Source organism: Amphiura filiformis, chromosome 1 (assembly GCF_039555335.1).
Source record: "Amphiura filiformis chromosome 1, Afil_fr2py, whole genome shotgun sequence".
In the NCBI taxonomy this organism is placed as follows: domain Eukaryota; kingdom Metazoa; phylum Echinodermata; class Ophiuroidea; order Amphilepidida; family Amphiuridae; genus Amphiura; species Amphiura filiformis.
In genome coordinates, this window is record NC_092628.1 from 62,195,096 (window position 1) to 62,212,110 (window position 17,015).

General features: G+C 37.8%; 2 protein-coding genes across 2 annotated transcripts; both read left to right on the forward strand.

Annotated features, from left to right (window-relative positions):
- Positions 1-3,235: 3,235 nt before the first annotated feature.
- Positions 3,236-8,933, forward strand: LOC140162176 (squalene monooxygenase-like). The gene is made up of 4 exons (XM_072185447.1): positions 3,236-3,314; positions 5,995-6,160; positions 8,493-8,589; positions 8,925-8,933. Exons 1-4 carry the CDS (start codon positions 3,236-3,238, stop codon positions 8,931-8,933), a joined length of 351 nt encoding a protein of 116 aa, XP_072041548.1.
- A 149-nt stretch (positions 8,934-9,082) lies between these two features.
- LOC140162187 (squalene monooxygenase-like) lies at positions 9,083-11,217 on the forward strand. The gene is made up of 4 exons (XM_072185455.1): positions 9,083-9,422; positions 9,666-9,881; positions 10,052-10,168; positions 11,108-11,217. Exons 1-4 carry the CDS (start codon positions 9,083-9,085, stop codon positions 11,215-11,217), a joined length of 783 nt encoding a protein of 260 aa, XP_072041556.1.
- The last annotated feature ends 5,798 nt before the right edge of the window (positions 11,218-17,015 follow it).

A 17,015-nucleotide genomic window follows, 5' to 3' on the forward strand; every position in this document is an offset into this window, starting at 1 on the left:
TTTTTATTTTTTCAAATATTTTAAAAATACACAAATCTAAGCTAATGGGCTATTCCACAAAATATATGCACAACCCCTGCACACCGACACCGCCTGGCTAATAATTATTTGGTGCAGCAGAGACACTAAAATGAATACACGGGATCGATACACATGAATTGCTATGCACGATTTTGATATCAGACGAAAATCTTCGGATACCGGGTTAGAAAATGATGAATATCTCCCGTAAATGAACTTTTCTAAAGAAACCAGATGTGGTCTCATACACTTGAAAATACGTGTTGAACAGATATGATGGTCGCTAGAATGCGCTTTGAAAATTGACCGTGCGCTTTGAACTCAAAATCGGACCAAAACTCTAATTTTATATTGCGTTGGTCCTGTATGGACTACATCGTGTAGTACAGCTGCACTCACTACTAGGCAGTATAAAAGTCGATGACCATTGACCTCAATGGGGTATACAAGCTTATTCACGCACAACCAAGATCAATTACCCGGCTATTGTGAGTAGCCTTAGTCATGTCCCTCGACTAATTATTCGTCTCAAAGAGCTTCAAAGGTCTGAACCAAATGGCCAATCGTGGCTGTGGATTCAACCTACCATGGCGATTTCTGCCATGAAGATATAGGGTCGATGACACTGTGCCCTGTAGAGGAGTTCGGATGTCCGGTGGTGAAAAATCCAGGCTTTTAAAGTTTCCAAAGGTGAAAAAATCCAGCAGAAAAGTATATAGTTAAAAATCTGATATCCTGAATTTGAGAGAGGCTCATTAGTCTTCAGTCTTCAGTCTTTATGCTCCTAAATAAAGCAGATAGCTTGTCCAAGGAGAAATGTGCTGCTCAAAACACAGGCCTGCAGATGTGCCAATAGTGCGGGATATGTACAAGATGTGCGAGTAAAAATGAACTCTAGATGCTTAGGGAACCTGGTGGACTGCAGAAGGCTGTAAAGCTCTAACTGCAGGGAGTGCTGCTGACTGGAGGGCTTGGACTGATGTTGATGTTACAGCTTCTACAGGCAGGCAGTTCTAAATTGGTATCGTGCGAATGAAGAAAGAATACTTGTAAGTGTCCCGGGTAAGTGTCCCGAGATGCTCGGATGGGCTGATACCGGAGATGGTGGGTTAATCTCCCAACAGTTGGATGAAGTTTGATGATGGGTGGAAAGTTGACATTTATGAGTCCATGATGTATTTTGTGGAACATTGAACACTGAATGAACAGGCTCCACTGATGAAGTAGTGGTGTGACACTAGCCCGCCTATCAAAGTTTCCACACATAAATCGGGCTGCTTGGCCCTGGACTGTTTCCAATGACTTGATGTCCCTAGATGTATATGGACTCCATGCTGATGCAGCATATCCAAGCGGTGACATCCCGCTATCTCTAAGGTCCGCTATCTCTAAGGTTCGCTATCTCTAAGGTTCGCTATCACTAACGTGTAAAGTCTATGGAGATCAAAATCCCGCTATCTCTAATAGAGAAAAAGGTTCGCTATACCTAAAAAAAGGTCCGCTACTTCTAAGGTTTGATATCACTAATTTAGAATAAGGTTCGCTAGTTCTAAGGTTCGATATCACTAATTTAAAATAAGGTTCGCTATCACTAATTTAAAATAAGGTTCGCTATCACTAATTTTGAATAAGGTCCGCTATCACTAATTTATTGAAGGTTCGCTATCTCTAAGGTTCGCTATCACTAATTGCAATAAAGGTCCGCTATACCTAAGGTTCGCTATCACTAATTTGCTTTAAGGTTCGCTATCCCTAATTTATCAAGGTTCGCTATCTCTAAGGTTCGCTATCACTAATTTCGATTAAGGTTCGCTATACCTAAGGTTCGTTATCACTAATCTTAAATAAGGTCCACTATCTCTAATTTTAGATAAGGTCCGCTATCTCTAATTTCAAATAAGGTCCGCTATCTCTAATTTTAAATAAGGACCGCTATAGCGAACCTCATTTGAAATTAGAGATAGCGAACCTCATTTGAAATTAGAGATAGCGAACCTTATTTAAAATTAGAGATAGCGAATCTTATTTTAAATTAGTGATAGCGAACCTTAGAGATAGCGACCCTTAGAGATAGCGAACCTTAGAGATAGCGGACCTTATTTAAAATTAGATATAGCGAACCTTAGGCATACCGGGATTGTTAAAATTAGAGATAGCGGACCTTATTTTAAATTAGTGATAGCGAACCTTAGAGATAGCGAACCTTTTCAAAATTAGTGATATCGAACCTTAGGTATAGCGGACCTTTTTCGTAATTAGTGATAGCGAACCTTAGAGATAGCGAACCTTAAATTAGTGATAGCGGACCTTTTTAAAAGTTAGAGATAGCGAACCTTATTTAAAATTAGTGATATCGAACCTTAGAAATACCGAACCTTTTTCAAAATTAGTGATATCGAACCTTAGGTATAGCGGACCTTTTTCGTAATTAGTGATAGCGAACCTTAGAGATAGCGAACCTTAGAGATAGCGAACCTTAGAGATAGCGAACCGTAACCATTCAAGCTGAGGTCTTACTAAACTTTGGTAAGCCTTTAGTTTCACCTTCTGTGAGCATGGTCCAAGGTTTCTTTGAAAGTCAAATCACTGGAAATGGTGACTCCGAGATATTTGTGACTAGCAACTTTTTGGATGACTTTAGCTACAGAGTAATTGAAGACAGATTAGAACATTTCCGTGATTTTTCATTCATTTAATTGTATTTCCAAGCCTTTTCCAGTAACATTGGCTACTGGAATCCCAGTTATTTCCAGAAAGCAAACTTGGAAATCCAGACATTTCATTTATAGAAAAGTTACTCCTCTAAAGGGGTGTGCACTTATTTTCTCAAATTGCCCAATTGAATAGACAGTAGTAAAGAAACTGTTAGGCAAGATGTTACTGATTCTACTGCATATAACATTGTTGCCATGATCTCTTTTATTTTTTTTTCTAAAAAGCAAAAATGCAATTATATAATTTTTATTGTTACAGTCTGTATTTGCAGTCCAGGGCTCCAGGAACACCAACCAAATATGTTGCAAACAACGAAAACGTTTTGAAATGTCTCTTCTATTCATTTTTATTAATAATTGTTTTTTTCCAGCTCAGTCCGCCGCCAGAATTCCAAAGTACAGATCCTGATATAGTGGTAATTGGTGGCGGTATTACGGGGGCAAGTTTTGCCGCCAGGCTTGGTATGGAAGGCAAAAAGGTCGTTATTATAGAGAGAAATATGGGTACTGATGACACATTCCGAGGGGAGTTACTTATACCAGGCGGGATCAATGCCTTGGAAGAGATGGACATGAAAGGTCAAATTAAAAAAATATTACCCGTGTAATGGGCTATTCCAGAAATTAATGGCATTTCCCTTAAGGGAAGGGGTATGAACGTTTGGACAGTATTTATTGTGGAACAATCAGACATATCGAATTGCATTCTGAATACGAAGAATGTCGTTCTGATATCAAATAATTTTGATTTTTTGAAATTCGCAATGTAATACACATTTTATGGCAAATCATTAAAATTGATATTTTTGATATTTAACAGTACTTGAAGTAAACTTTATAAATCTGATGATTTATACTTAAAGTGTATGTAGGTGGGATGAAAAGCCGACGATCAATTGAAAATTTTGACCTTTCGTATTGAAGATATGGATTTTTTCCCAAAAGACCTATTTTTTTTTTTAATATAAAAGGTCAAAATTTTCAATTGATCGTCGGCTTTTCCTCCCAGCTACATACACTTTAAGAATATATCATTAGATTTATAAAATTTATTTCGAGGACTGTTATATATCAAAAATTTGAAAAATATCAAATTTTAATAATTTGTCATAAAATTTGTATTATATCGTGAATTTCAAAAATGAAAATTATTTGATATCAGAAAGACATGTTTCGTATTCAGAATGCAATTCGATACGTCTGAGGTGCTCTCATGTCCCACAAAAAATACTGTCGAAACGCCATAAACGCTCATTCTAGATCCCTTAAGGTTATTAATTATTTTAAACTGTTGTGATTTGGTAGTTCACAGCATCTTACGAATGGTAGTGCGCTTTGGCAACAACTGCATTGCTCAATTCATAGCGGGCGTGTAGAAGAATTAAAATATCCCAGATATACTTTTATAGGTGCTGCGGTTCTTGAGTTACGTTGTAAAGAAGGCTGAAACAACAACACTTTTGTAAAACGTACATAACTCATTAACAACAATAAATTAAGCAAGTTTGCAAAATATACGATTTGTAGAATGAACTTTTGCAAAACATCAAGGTGTTAATTTTCAATAATATATTGATCTAGATAATGAAAATCGATTTTTTTGGTTGCTTCGACCAACAATACCTCGTCTACCCTTAAGACATGTGAAATTTTACCATAAATTTTTGGGAATTCCCAGACCAAAAAATTGGGAATTCACATTTTGATAAAAAAATGCTTAAAAAATTCCCAGTGACTAAGTTTTGAGAATATCCAAGCCTAAAAAAGGGATATTTTTCTTGGGAATTTCATTGTCTTCTGTAGGGTTTTGAGAATAATGACCATTTTTTTTGGGGGGGGGGGGGATTTCCCAGAGTAAAAAACGGTGAAAATATTTGGGAGTCCCATGTCTTTTTTAGAGGTAGTACCTTTAATTTCTGGAATAGTCCAATTTCTAGAGGATCATAGTAATATTTATCTGTATAAACATCATAAATATACTAAAGAATAGATATAACTAGTGGCAAATGGTGGTCATAGACCACAAACCTAGCTGGGGCATGTTGGTGTTGTGGAGGTATCTGACCCCTACAAAATGTTCCAAAAATGCTCCCCTGGTCATGGGGTTTGTTTTCACCGAGTTTGAGTCCCGTACTCCTAACAGATGTCCAAAAAATTCAATTCTAAGAGTTGACCCCAGATGACCTTTGACCTGACCTATGCATGATGTTCCATAATGTTCCCCTGGTCTTGAGGTTTGTTGTCACCATGTTTGAACCCCGTACCTCTTACAGATGTCCAGAAAATGAATTCTACGATTTGACCCCAGATGACCTTTGACATGACCCTTGCACAGTGTTCCAAAATGTTCCCCAGGTCAGTAAGTTTGTTGTTGTGGACTTTGAGCCCCGTACCCCTAACAGATGTCCAGAAAATGCATTTAGAAAATTTGACCTCTACATGACCTTTGACCTGACCCCTGCAAAATGTTCCCCTGGTCATGAGATTTGTTGTCACTGAGTTTGAGCCCCATACCCCTTGCAGATATCCAGAAAATGAAGTTATAAAGATTTGACCCCAGATAACCTTTGACCTGACCCCTGCAAAGTGTTCCAACATGTTCCCCTGATCATTAAGTTTGTTGTCACCAAGTTTGAGCCCTGTACCCCTTACAGATGTCCAGGAAATGCGTTTCTAAAATTTGACCTCTGCATGACCTTTGACCTGACCCCGCAAAATGTTCCCCTGTTCATGAGATTTATTGTATCGAGGTTGAGCCCGATACCCCTTACATATGTCCAGATAATGCAATTGTAAGATTTTACCACCTGAATGACCTTAGACCCCAATTCTGTGTGCAAAGTATGGGCACTGGGTAAAGCCGATGCACATGTGTAAGTGACGTCATTGTGCTATGTAATATGTGGCAGAAGAAGCATTTTGAAGATATTAGGTTATATACCGAAAATGCCCCTTTAATGACCTTTGATCCCAATTCTGTTTGCACCATATGGGCACTGGATATAGGCAATACATAGGTGCAAGTTACGTAATTGTTGGGTGTAACATGTAGGAGGAGAAGCATTTTGAAATTACCTAGTTTTTGTTGCCAGAAGAAAGCAGAATCGGATAGCATTAGAATACCTAGCTGGGGGGTGTAAACCCCCCAGCTAGGTAAAAAGTATAAATAAATTACTAATTAAATAAATAAATAATTAAATTAATAGCAGAACTTCAACTCATACTCTCCGTTTTTTGTTGTCAACCTCGTAAACTGTAGATATTCTAGACGACATCGATGGAAATTTTGTGAAAGGCATTGCATTTTTCGACATTCGACTGGGAGGAGAACCAGGTTATGTTCAATACCCTGAACCAGGAGGAATATCGATGCGACATGGATATCTTGTTAATGCTCTGAGAAAGAGGGCTATCGCCCAAAAATCGTAAGATCCATTTTGGTCCAAATACAGGGTGTCCCAATAAAACCTGAACCCTCATTGCGCCATCTGTTTCTCCTATTTTTGAAAGGTTAATCAAATATATTTTGGTATGTAAAGAAATCTTTATTCGTTAGCTTACACCGAAAGAAATATTTCAATCGGCTTACAACTTTTGAAGATGTGCTCTTTTCCAGAAATGTACCCGTTTTTCACTCTGTCCACGGAGGAAGTTTGGCTACTTCAAAGATTGAAAAGGAGTACACGTACCATGCATGAATATCAAGCATTCTTCAATGATAACTCGATAAAAATAACAAACTTTATTTAGGGATTGGGCTTTACCGGTGTGCCTATGGGCTATGGATTGTGTAAAATGTCATTAACTTGTCGGCAAAATGGATGTGGGATGGGACTTCTTTTGCTATACTTGCAATTAAACTTATTTTTTCTTGGTTATTAAAGGAGTATTTCGTGATCCTAGCATCCTCTTTTTATGACATTTTCAGTAGATATCCACGAAAAAGCATATTCCCAAAATTTCAGTTGATTCCGATTTTGCGTTTGCGAGTTATGCATGATTATGTGTATTACACTGCTCCATAGACAATACGTTGTAATTTCGTTCTGGTGCACCAGAACGAAATTCAAATTTCGCGATATCTTTGCTAAACGAATTAATCTGCAAGAAATATTTTTACATAAACATTATGTAGAAAGAGTATTCCAGTGATATAAAAATCTCAACTTTTTTTGAGAAAAGTGGGGGGATGAGGCTGTGGATCACGAAATGCCCTTTTAATGCCTTTTTGTTTCATTATCTTTCTTACTCTCTTACTTTGTTGTTTCTTGCTTTCTTTTCATTTACAACATGTCATTTCTCTTTTTGAGATAAAAGGTAGCCTGAAAAGGGCTGTTTGGTATGCCCTTAGTTCTTCTGAAGTGAGTACTGTGCTGCTTTGTCCTCTACCTGGTTGCCTCCTTGACGAATACAGGTTTCAACCCCGCTCCTCATTGCATCTATTGCATTGCGTACCCTCCTTGTGCGCCGTATACTTGCGAATGCAGCAGTAATACGGTTGCGATGATGTTGGAGATTTATATAGCTGGTGATACTCGCTCATAGTGAATGCTTTCCAAAGCCTAATGCTATTATCTTTCCATGTTATTAACCGTGTGTTTTATTTCAATCTTTGATGTAGCCAAACCTCATCCGTGGACAGAGTGAAAAACGGGTACATTTCTTAAAGAGGGCATATCTTCAAAAATTGTGAGCCGATTGAAATAATTGTTTTGGTTTATTAATGCTAACAATTTAAGGTTTCTTTACCTACCCAAAAATATTTGATTAATATTTTAGAAATAGGAGAAAAGGAGGGCGCAATGAGGGTTCTGTTTTTAATAGGACAGCTCTTGTTGGACATAATTAAAACAAAATAATCCACAATTAACCCTAAATGTGTTGCTGTGTGTGGGGTCGCGTTAGGGTTCCTGGTGAAGTCCAAGGGACAGTTAATAGACTATGCCTTAGTCCATATTTGATAAATTAAAAAAAGTTATCAATCATTCAGTTGGACACAAAATTATACTGATGTTTATTACAAGTAATATATTCAATAAATGGTCACAACAAAGGGTTGTTTTTGTAATTAGTGACAGTAAAACTAAATGTTATCTCGAAATGTCCAATTTGTAGATAGTCATTTGTTGCACTAAGCCCACAATATGTCCAACTTTCTATGATTTTAATGAAAAATATCTCAGATTATTATAGTCTTGTTGCAAGAAAACAGAAAAAAGATAGTTTTAACTATCTAGCGTGCTTTCTTAACCACGTAACACATCAATAGTCAAGGTCAAAATGGATTAAGAAGAAAGCAGTTTGTATTGTCATATTCTGATGCGTTGCCAAGGTAACGAAACATCCTGCATACCGCAAAAATATTCTTTTTCTAATTAATCCTGAAAAAACAAATGATTTTATACCATTTTCGCTCCATGTGGAACCAAAATTAGATTTATGAAGTCACAATAATTATATAACCCTATCACCGTACGACGTAGATAGGTCAAACTATACTTTTTCTGACTAAGTAATTTTGAACTTGACCCCTGTGTAAGGTCAACGACCTTTACCCGCCAAATAAGAGCGCAGTTGAAATGCCTCCATAGCCTATAATGATCCGATCAGCGCTATAAATACCAATTACGGCACGTTTTACACGATTCGCATGTTGGTTACAGGATACTATTGGACCATCCCTGTACCTCAATAGAACAGGGTCCCCAAATGATCAGTAATCTCGTTGTTATTTTCTCTTTATCGTTTTACATACAGGGTGACAGTTATTGAAGCTGTAGGGAAGGAACTGATTAAAGAGAATGGACGTGTAGTTGGTGTCACATATAAGAAGAAGGATGATGCCGTCATACAGGTAATAATAGAGAGATTGCGATTTCCAAACGTAGCATCGAACGTACGTGAAATCTATTCAAAATTCCCGTCACACTCACATCTTCGTGACGAAGGAGCACAATATAGCTTAGAATCCAATCTAGTTTGGAACCCGCTGTACAGACGTTTTGAACGTCGAATCAACACACAGTCCGCGCAGGACGTATTGGACATTGGGCTATTCCAGAAAATAAACCACACCCCCCCCCCCTATAAATCTGTGTTTAGAAAGAAAACCTGGCATTCCAGAGCATATTTTCAAAATTAGCCTGGAATTCCTGCGGTTTCTGTTATGTTTTTTATTATAATTTTCAGACACCATGAGCAAAAAAGTATGCAATTCCAGACAAAATAAGCTGCAGAAAAGTCTGGAATTCCAATGCCCTCTATAGGGGGTGGTCGTTTATTTTCTAGAATAGCTCATTGCAATCTCTCTAATAACTTTAATCTAGAATGCACGAAAATCTTGCATGATGTATGACACTCATAAATCTAGCGCATACTTACAGGAAATTCGAGCTCCTCTCGTCATGATAGGTGACGGGTACTACTCCAAATTGACTGCCGAGTATCGAACCACACATCAACCTGTTAGTTCGGGCGTCGCCATTGGATATTCTCTGAAAAACTACAGGTTCGAATCAGGGAAGGGTGAGGGTGAATTTCTAGAGTATGGTATCGGTCATCCTGAAGCACAAATCGCAAACTACAGGCTGAATGACCATGAAGATAGATCAATTGTATTTGTTCATGGTAAACCACCGGCAAATCTTAAGGAATTCTGCGAGAAAAAGGTTGTGCCGAATTTGCCAGGTATGTCTCTGAAGCCGCATTGTTACTTCGTATATCACGCACGGCGATACCACGCAGTGCTAGCCGTGGGCCCTCTTCTATTAATGGCATGTTTTCTAAACTTTCTTTCTAACATATTCAATTTGTTCAAAACTGTAAACACAAGTGCGAAAGTATATGGCATGAATGATGGAAGGTGACAGAATTATAAAATCCAACCCCACAATAATTGCTTTAAAAGTTTGCAATTGTATTTCAATATAGAGCACATGAAGCAGTCAGTGATGGAAAGTATTGGCGATGGTTTACGTGTTGTGAGATGTCAGAGAATGGCAGCAAACTTTGACGTAACACCAGGACTGCTGATCCTAGGTGACGCCCTGAATACCCGTCACCCTGCTACAGCATCCGGTATGACAGTAGCTCTGAATGATGTCAAATTTTGGTGGAAAGTATTCACCAATAAAATCCAGAATCTCAGTAAGTGAGGACCTATAAGCCTAATCATAAATAGATTCAAATATATTTGTCTTTTCTTGTAAATATTGTTGGTTTTAAAAACCAAAACAGTTACTATACATGTGGCACTGGAAGCCGCTTGAAGAAATATCCACTAAATGTTACTGTATTTTGAATTTGTATTCGTCTAGCTGATGATGAAGCTATTCTGCAGCAGAAACTCATCTTTCGAAAGGAACGACTGAAGTATTCTTATGTTATCAACGTGTTTGCTGAAATTAACATACGCCTGATAAGCGATCACGACCGTAAGTACCTGTCTGGACTAGACTAGACAGAAGCTACTAGACGCAAGCTACTAGACACAAGCTACTAGACTAGTAGCTTGTGTCACAATCCGACACAATTGTAAACCTATTGTTACATTCACCAAGTATATCATTTGATAATTACTAGCACCCAGAGCTTAATATAAAACGTTTTCCTCCAGAAGGTTACGACGATTCCCTTGAATTAGTTTGGACATTATCATGGCCATATCGTAGCCAATAAACACGCTTAAGATTTCAGATCACATACGCGAGCAGTCCTTTCAACATAATACTAATAGAGAGATTGCGATTTCCAAGCGCCGTAGTCGTACGCCCGTCGATCTAATCAAAACCACTCTCTTGTATGTATCGAAGCGAGGTTGCGTATTTAGCCCGTTTTGAAGATTTTGAATGTGCATGGAGAGAATAATGAAAATGCACAAAATTTCACAATATATTAAAGACAGTCAGGTATAATGAACATACGAAGGAAAGTTTAACTAAACTGAGCTCAAAAAGAAAGTTATAATTTTTTCACAAGGTCATCTTGTCCATCAAAATGAACCAAAATTACACTCAGGATTGCTTCAATACTGTATTCTAAACACGTGTCAGTAACCAAGCAGTTGTTGACACAACAGCAAAATGCACTGACATGGAACAGCTTCTTGAACCACATTCACAGCCCAATAATTGGCACCCAGCACAAGAAATCTGTGAGAATGAGTACAAGATCCTTGCACAGATGATAATTCCCAAATAGTAAGTGGAATAGTATGGAACAAGACCTGTTTCTTGGAGAAAGTGCGTGAAAAGCAGCCAGCAGCACCGTTTTATCATCTGTGCAAGGATTGTGTTGCATTCTCACAGATTTGCAAAAATAAAGTTATAAGAATGATCATAGTGTAGTCTTCTTCATTTGAACTATTTCTACAGCACGTACCGTGGCTCTTCAGCAACAATTTATCAAAGTTCTTCGTGAATTAGCAAAACCAGAGGCACCACAACAGACGAGGAATGCTGTTTTCAACCTTTATGGGGGGTAAGCATCAAAAGAACTCCCATGTAAATGTGGTACGGGCCCAGGGGTCCAAAGGTCCAGTGACGTAGATTTCTATTCGACATTGGGGGATGGATAAGCATCGGGGGAACTCCCATGTAAATGTGGTACTGGCCCAAGGGTCTTTCTATTCGATGGGATTTGTGAAAAAGTAGAAAAAGTAAAAAGTAGAGGGAATCTAGTCCCTTGGTAAAAGGCGCGCGAAATAAATTACAATTTTTAAGCTATCATGGTCAAATATGGCGTAAATAATGGAACAAAAATACGAAAGAAATACGAGGTCAGTGTATAGGTCAAACTCATTAGCATACTTAAATGATTTATTGTACTGATTTGAATATCCCGCGCTGTAGTGCATGACATATCAGCGCTTTACTGGAAGCTTTCCCCCACAGTGACATCGCCCCGATATCTTCATGGCAGAAAATGCCATGGTAGGGTGAATCCACAGCCACGAATGGGTGTTCCCACCTGTTTATAAAACACATAATAGGCTGAAGGACATCCGACTAAGGCTAATGACATTAGCCTGTGACTGACCTCTGTACGGTCAGCGAGCATACATACGCCATTGTCCTATGCTTTTAACTGCCTTTACGATAGTCTCCTACACAGTCAGTTGGTGTCAGTCGGTCTAACACTCGTCGATCCTGTATGTTCGTGATAGCCACATACAGTCTTGCCCGAGACTACCTCCACGAGGGTCTACGCTGCGCTATATAAAATCTGATGATTTTGGTCACTTTTTCAGCTCAAGACGCACGCTGGTTTTTCAAACCGCAACCTAACGACGATAATACATGTTGAACATATATGTTCAAGTGCAAGGAACCAGATCTGGTTTCTTTATACGAAATCATTTACGGGAGATATTCATCATTTTCCACCCCGGTATCCAAAGATTTATCGTCTGAATATCAATCGTGCATAGCACATTTACGTGTATCGATCCCGTGTATTCATTTCAGTGTCTCTGGCTGTACTAATGTAATTATTAACCGGGCGATGTCGGTGTGTCCCCGAGGACGTTCAATTTATAACCATGCTATAGGATCACGTCCTGTGTAATTTTGAGACACATTTTGTTAAAAAATGATAGCAAAGTTTTTAATCAACATTTTGTCGCGCAGTGGCACCATGAACTAATGTGAGCTCACTCATTACTATTATATTAAAATTTGGGAATCCGAAGGGTTCTAAAAATTACATGTTGATAGGCCCAAATTGGCGTTTTTTTCACGCACACAAAATAAATTGTGATTTAGGTTTAACCTTTTCTAGAGCCCTTCTGGCTTGGCGGATCCCCTACATATGGAAAGGTTTCTATACAAAACCGATTCTCTTATAAACTATCATGCGCACAGTTTCCACCTCGATAAACCTGAGTATACATTTTCGTCCAAGAGCTCTCAAGCAAGCAGTGAATTGTCTCCACACAGTCTGTGATTACACTACACGTTTGAGTGCATAGCATCGTAAGAGCTGTGGAGCTTCTAGCAGAAAAATGGGCCTCTTTGATTGGTTTTGTCGGAACCTCAAGTGTTCCCTTCATCCAATCAGATTTTTTTTATCAAACGAAAGCTAATATTCCCCTTAAAATCACTTTTCGTCACTAGGTGAACAGATAACGCAATTCAATGTTTTGGCAAGGCGAATGTGGTAAATCTGTTGATAACTACCTATCCAAGCACAGTTTTTGAACAAAATGTAGGTTTTAAAAGTCAAAACCTCAAGTGTTCCTTACAATATTTTTCAAATTTTATGTCATTAAATGGAAAAGCACACTTATATTGTCCTTATACTAGCGTCATTAGAATGAGCAATGGCTAATTCTCTTTAAATTGCAAATCTTGTGCAAAAAGTTACTATTTTCGCCTGTTTTGTCATACGGTTGTAAATTCAATGAACTATGACTTTGCTAAAGAGCGCTTACAAATTGATATGTAGTACAAGGATTATCAGTATATTTAAGGTATTGCTGGGTTGTTTTTCTACCTTAGTTATTTCGCAACATTTTTACCTTGAATTACTGCAATGTTTTGTGGAAAGTCCACTGGTTGTTAACGTGATGCATAGTGTACTGGATGCTGTTATCGAGGGTACTGTGACGGAAATCTATAACACCCGACCATATCTCTCTGCGGTGTGGGAGTCCATGCAAGTACGAAGAAAATGGAAGGCCATGTGTGATGTCATGCAACTGGAAGCAATGACCTAACTTTATATGTCCCTTTAAGTTTCCCTTTACAATATCCCGGGACAAAGATTCTCCACCATTAGTTCGTATAAACGTCTGCACTTGTTGTGCAGCGGGTATAGTGAAAGCATAACGAGGGTATCACGCAAGACTTATCAATGTCGATTGGTAAAAGGCATTGGTTGGTTGGTTCTGACACGATTGACAGCTTAGCTTGTGATTCAATTTACCAGTACCTTAAGCGGGCCTTAAGCTCGTTTTTAAAATCGGCCACTACATGTAGGCGCCATATTGTTTAGTATACAGTGGCGTACGCAAGGGGCGGGGCCACGGCCACACACTTTTGTCAGTCAGTAGGGGGAAATGCACACAGTGGGGAAAAAATTAGGGGTTTACATATTACGAAGAGCGAAAAAGTTTAGAACAGCCGGGGGAATCGAAACCTGTGGCCCGACTTGTGGACGCCACTGTTAGTATACACAGTCCATGCACGTTTTTTAATCAGTGATGTAGTTAGAGGGAAGGCCGGGGAGGGCCGTTAAGGTGAACTTGAAATTAGATGTTAAACGCAAGTATTGAATAAATAGTAATAAAAGGGTTTATATAAGTAACAATAAAGGCACAGTATACGTATGTTATCGAATGTAACCATTGATGCAACATATCTCATCATTTATATATGTCTAAAAATAAATCAAGTGGTATACGCCGTGCATTCTCGAAATTCAGTAAATTTCCATCGTCAACCGTGTAATTGAATGGGACTATTTTGATATTTTAAAACACTTGAAATATCACATCCAAATAGTCCTATGTTAATAAATAATATAAATACAAGCTAAAACCGTTGGGGTACGATAATGAACCCCACAAAACTAACCGGCTCTCTCCGACCATCATGCTACTCGCCGCCTGAAAAAAATTGTGAAAGTAAAAAGCGCCCTCTTTGGCAATTAGAAAATACTTTTGTGACATGATGCTCACATCAACGTCAAGGGCGCAGTCTTAGCTCTTGAATGCCGGGTTCTGTCCAATTTGCTTGTTCTAATCACGAGATATGTTTAGTTAACAACGAAAGGGTAGAATCACAATTGTGCCACTTTTACTACTATAACATGTATAAGGAAGAGGGCTGTATATGTAAACCAATGATAGCATCAGTTTATCAAGAGTTCCTTCGTGAAATCAAAAGAAAGCATCGATTACACAACAATACAAAATTGTTTTTACTGTTTTATCATGCTACATGTATAATGATTTTATTTTTCCACTTAAAACAGATTAAAAGATAAATACATGTTTCACATTCTGCTGAAAAATTAAATACATATAAAATTTATGTCAATGATTTTATCATGGTAAATACTGTTCTCTTTGTCACTCAACACATGTTAAAAGACAGACAAATACTGCACACTCTGTTGTAAAAATAAAATCATTTCAACGAAATATTGCACATCATAATTATACGTTTGAATTTTACACCAAAGATTTAAAATTCATTGATGATTTTCATCAAATCATAAGAATATTTCCGAGTGTGCAGCAGCTGAATCCGACATTTGCTTAAAATCAAGTTGTCCATTTTACAGTTTGATCTTTAACATTATTGTTCGTGTACATGGGTCACTCAGAGCCTCCTTCCTTCTGCGTGACCGTCACCTTTAGCAATACATCTTGCTGCCCTTCTCTTCAATACAACTATACAGAGCAATTGTTACATAATCATTTCTAAATCCTACAAATGAATGTTCTTTTATTAACCCTACTGTACAGGTATTTGGATATAACATTTTATTCATTATCATAAAAAGTGGTACAAAAGGGTTTTCATACATTTTTGTTTAGTGAAGCAGATCTCTTGATTGCCGAAACCAAAATGAATGAAATAAATGGTATTTAAAAGCTAGGACTGCTCCCTTGACGCTGATGTAAGCATTATGTCACAACAGTATTTTCTAATTGCCAAAGATGGCGCTTGCCACTTGCACACCTTTTTTTTAGACAGGCTGTAAATAGGGCTCACTTATTGAAAAAATCTCATTCAATCTACCAGTTTATTGACCGCGAAACCCCGAATAAAATATCGACTATATATGATGTATATACATTGCATTTTGAGCAGGCATTTTGCCCGGGAACATTAAAATGTTAATTCCAACATAATCGCAACGGGAACAGCACCGACATGAAGGGCCGCAAATTCCCAATATAATTTTGTGTATGCTGTAGATAGTGGTAATGGCAGCTGGAGTATTGAAACACCAATCACAAGCCGGATCTATGTAAAGATGCATTACATCATGGCCAATTTAGTATGCGAACAATTTTGTTATATTTTACCCATATAAGCTTGCCATTTCCATGCAATTTCTGATCACAGTAACATAATGCGGATTTTTGCACGGACTTTGGTGTGGGGCTTCCCAATATAGGCACTGTGCACTGATTTTGGCTGGTTCTCAAATGAGCTGATGTTTTCCGGGATGTTTTCATGGTGTCAAAAGCTTCCCTCAAACCTCAAAATTTCTTGATACTATTCATTTTACTTTTTAGAATTTTACCTAGTATGAAGTTTACCTTAACATTTTTATTTTTAAAATTTTGACTGTTACCTTAAAAATTTGTATTTGACCTTATTTTGAACTTTACCTCAAAACTATGAATTTGCCCAATTTATGAATTTGACCTTAAAGTATAATTTTTTTTTTAATTGGATTTTACCTTGATCATGACTTTTATCTTAAAATTATATAAAAAATGAAATGATAATGATATTTTCAAAATGAAGATGTATACTAGCTTACCACCTTTAAAAACAGTCATGTACATAGATCGAGTACAGCTCATGGAGGCTGCCATTAGTAGACCACCCATTGTCAGATGTCTGGATGATTTTCAGCTACACAAATGAATAGGAGAATTTTGAAAATAAATCATGACTTTTTGAAAAACAGCCTAATGCAAAACTTCTGAGCATTTGGCGATTCTGAGTTTCACATTCAATGCACAAAATAATATTTTAACAAACTTTTCAAGAGATTAAAAAAATTATCGAGAGGATTTTCTTTAAAAGATTTTTAAATTAGCAACAAATACATTTGTTGGACGTTTGTTGTTGTATGCGGGTCCCAAACAGCACAGGCAAACTCTAACTGAGGTCTTACGAGAGCGGAGTAGAGTCGCCCCGAGTTGGTCCTCAATTGTTAATTTTCTGCGGACATCGCCAAAGGTTCCTACGCAAAAACCAGAGAGCCTTGTTTACTTTGGCAATGATATTGCTGATGTGGAATTTCCATTTAAGATTATGAGAGATTTCTCAACCTAGATCATGAGATAGGGATTGAGAAAAACCTGTTCCAGTGGATCATTGCACATGTTGTACTATTTGATGCGTGGGTGCTTTTTGGTTGTTACCCTGACAGTTTTGCGATATCAGATATCATTTGCCATTTTTCGGCCCAATTACAAAGAGAGGTACAAGATCTTTTTGTAATAATTGTTATTCTGTACATTAATTATGAGTATTTGGACGTGGTCCGGTGCCCTTTCCATGAACGATAACCTCTCTTCACGCGGAACGGAGC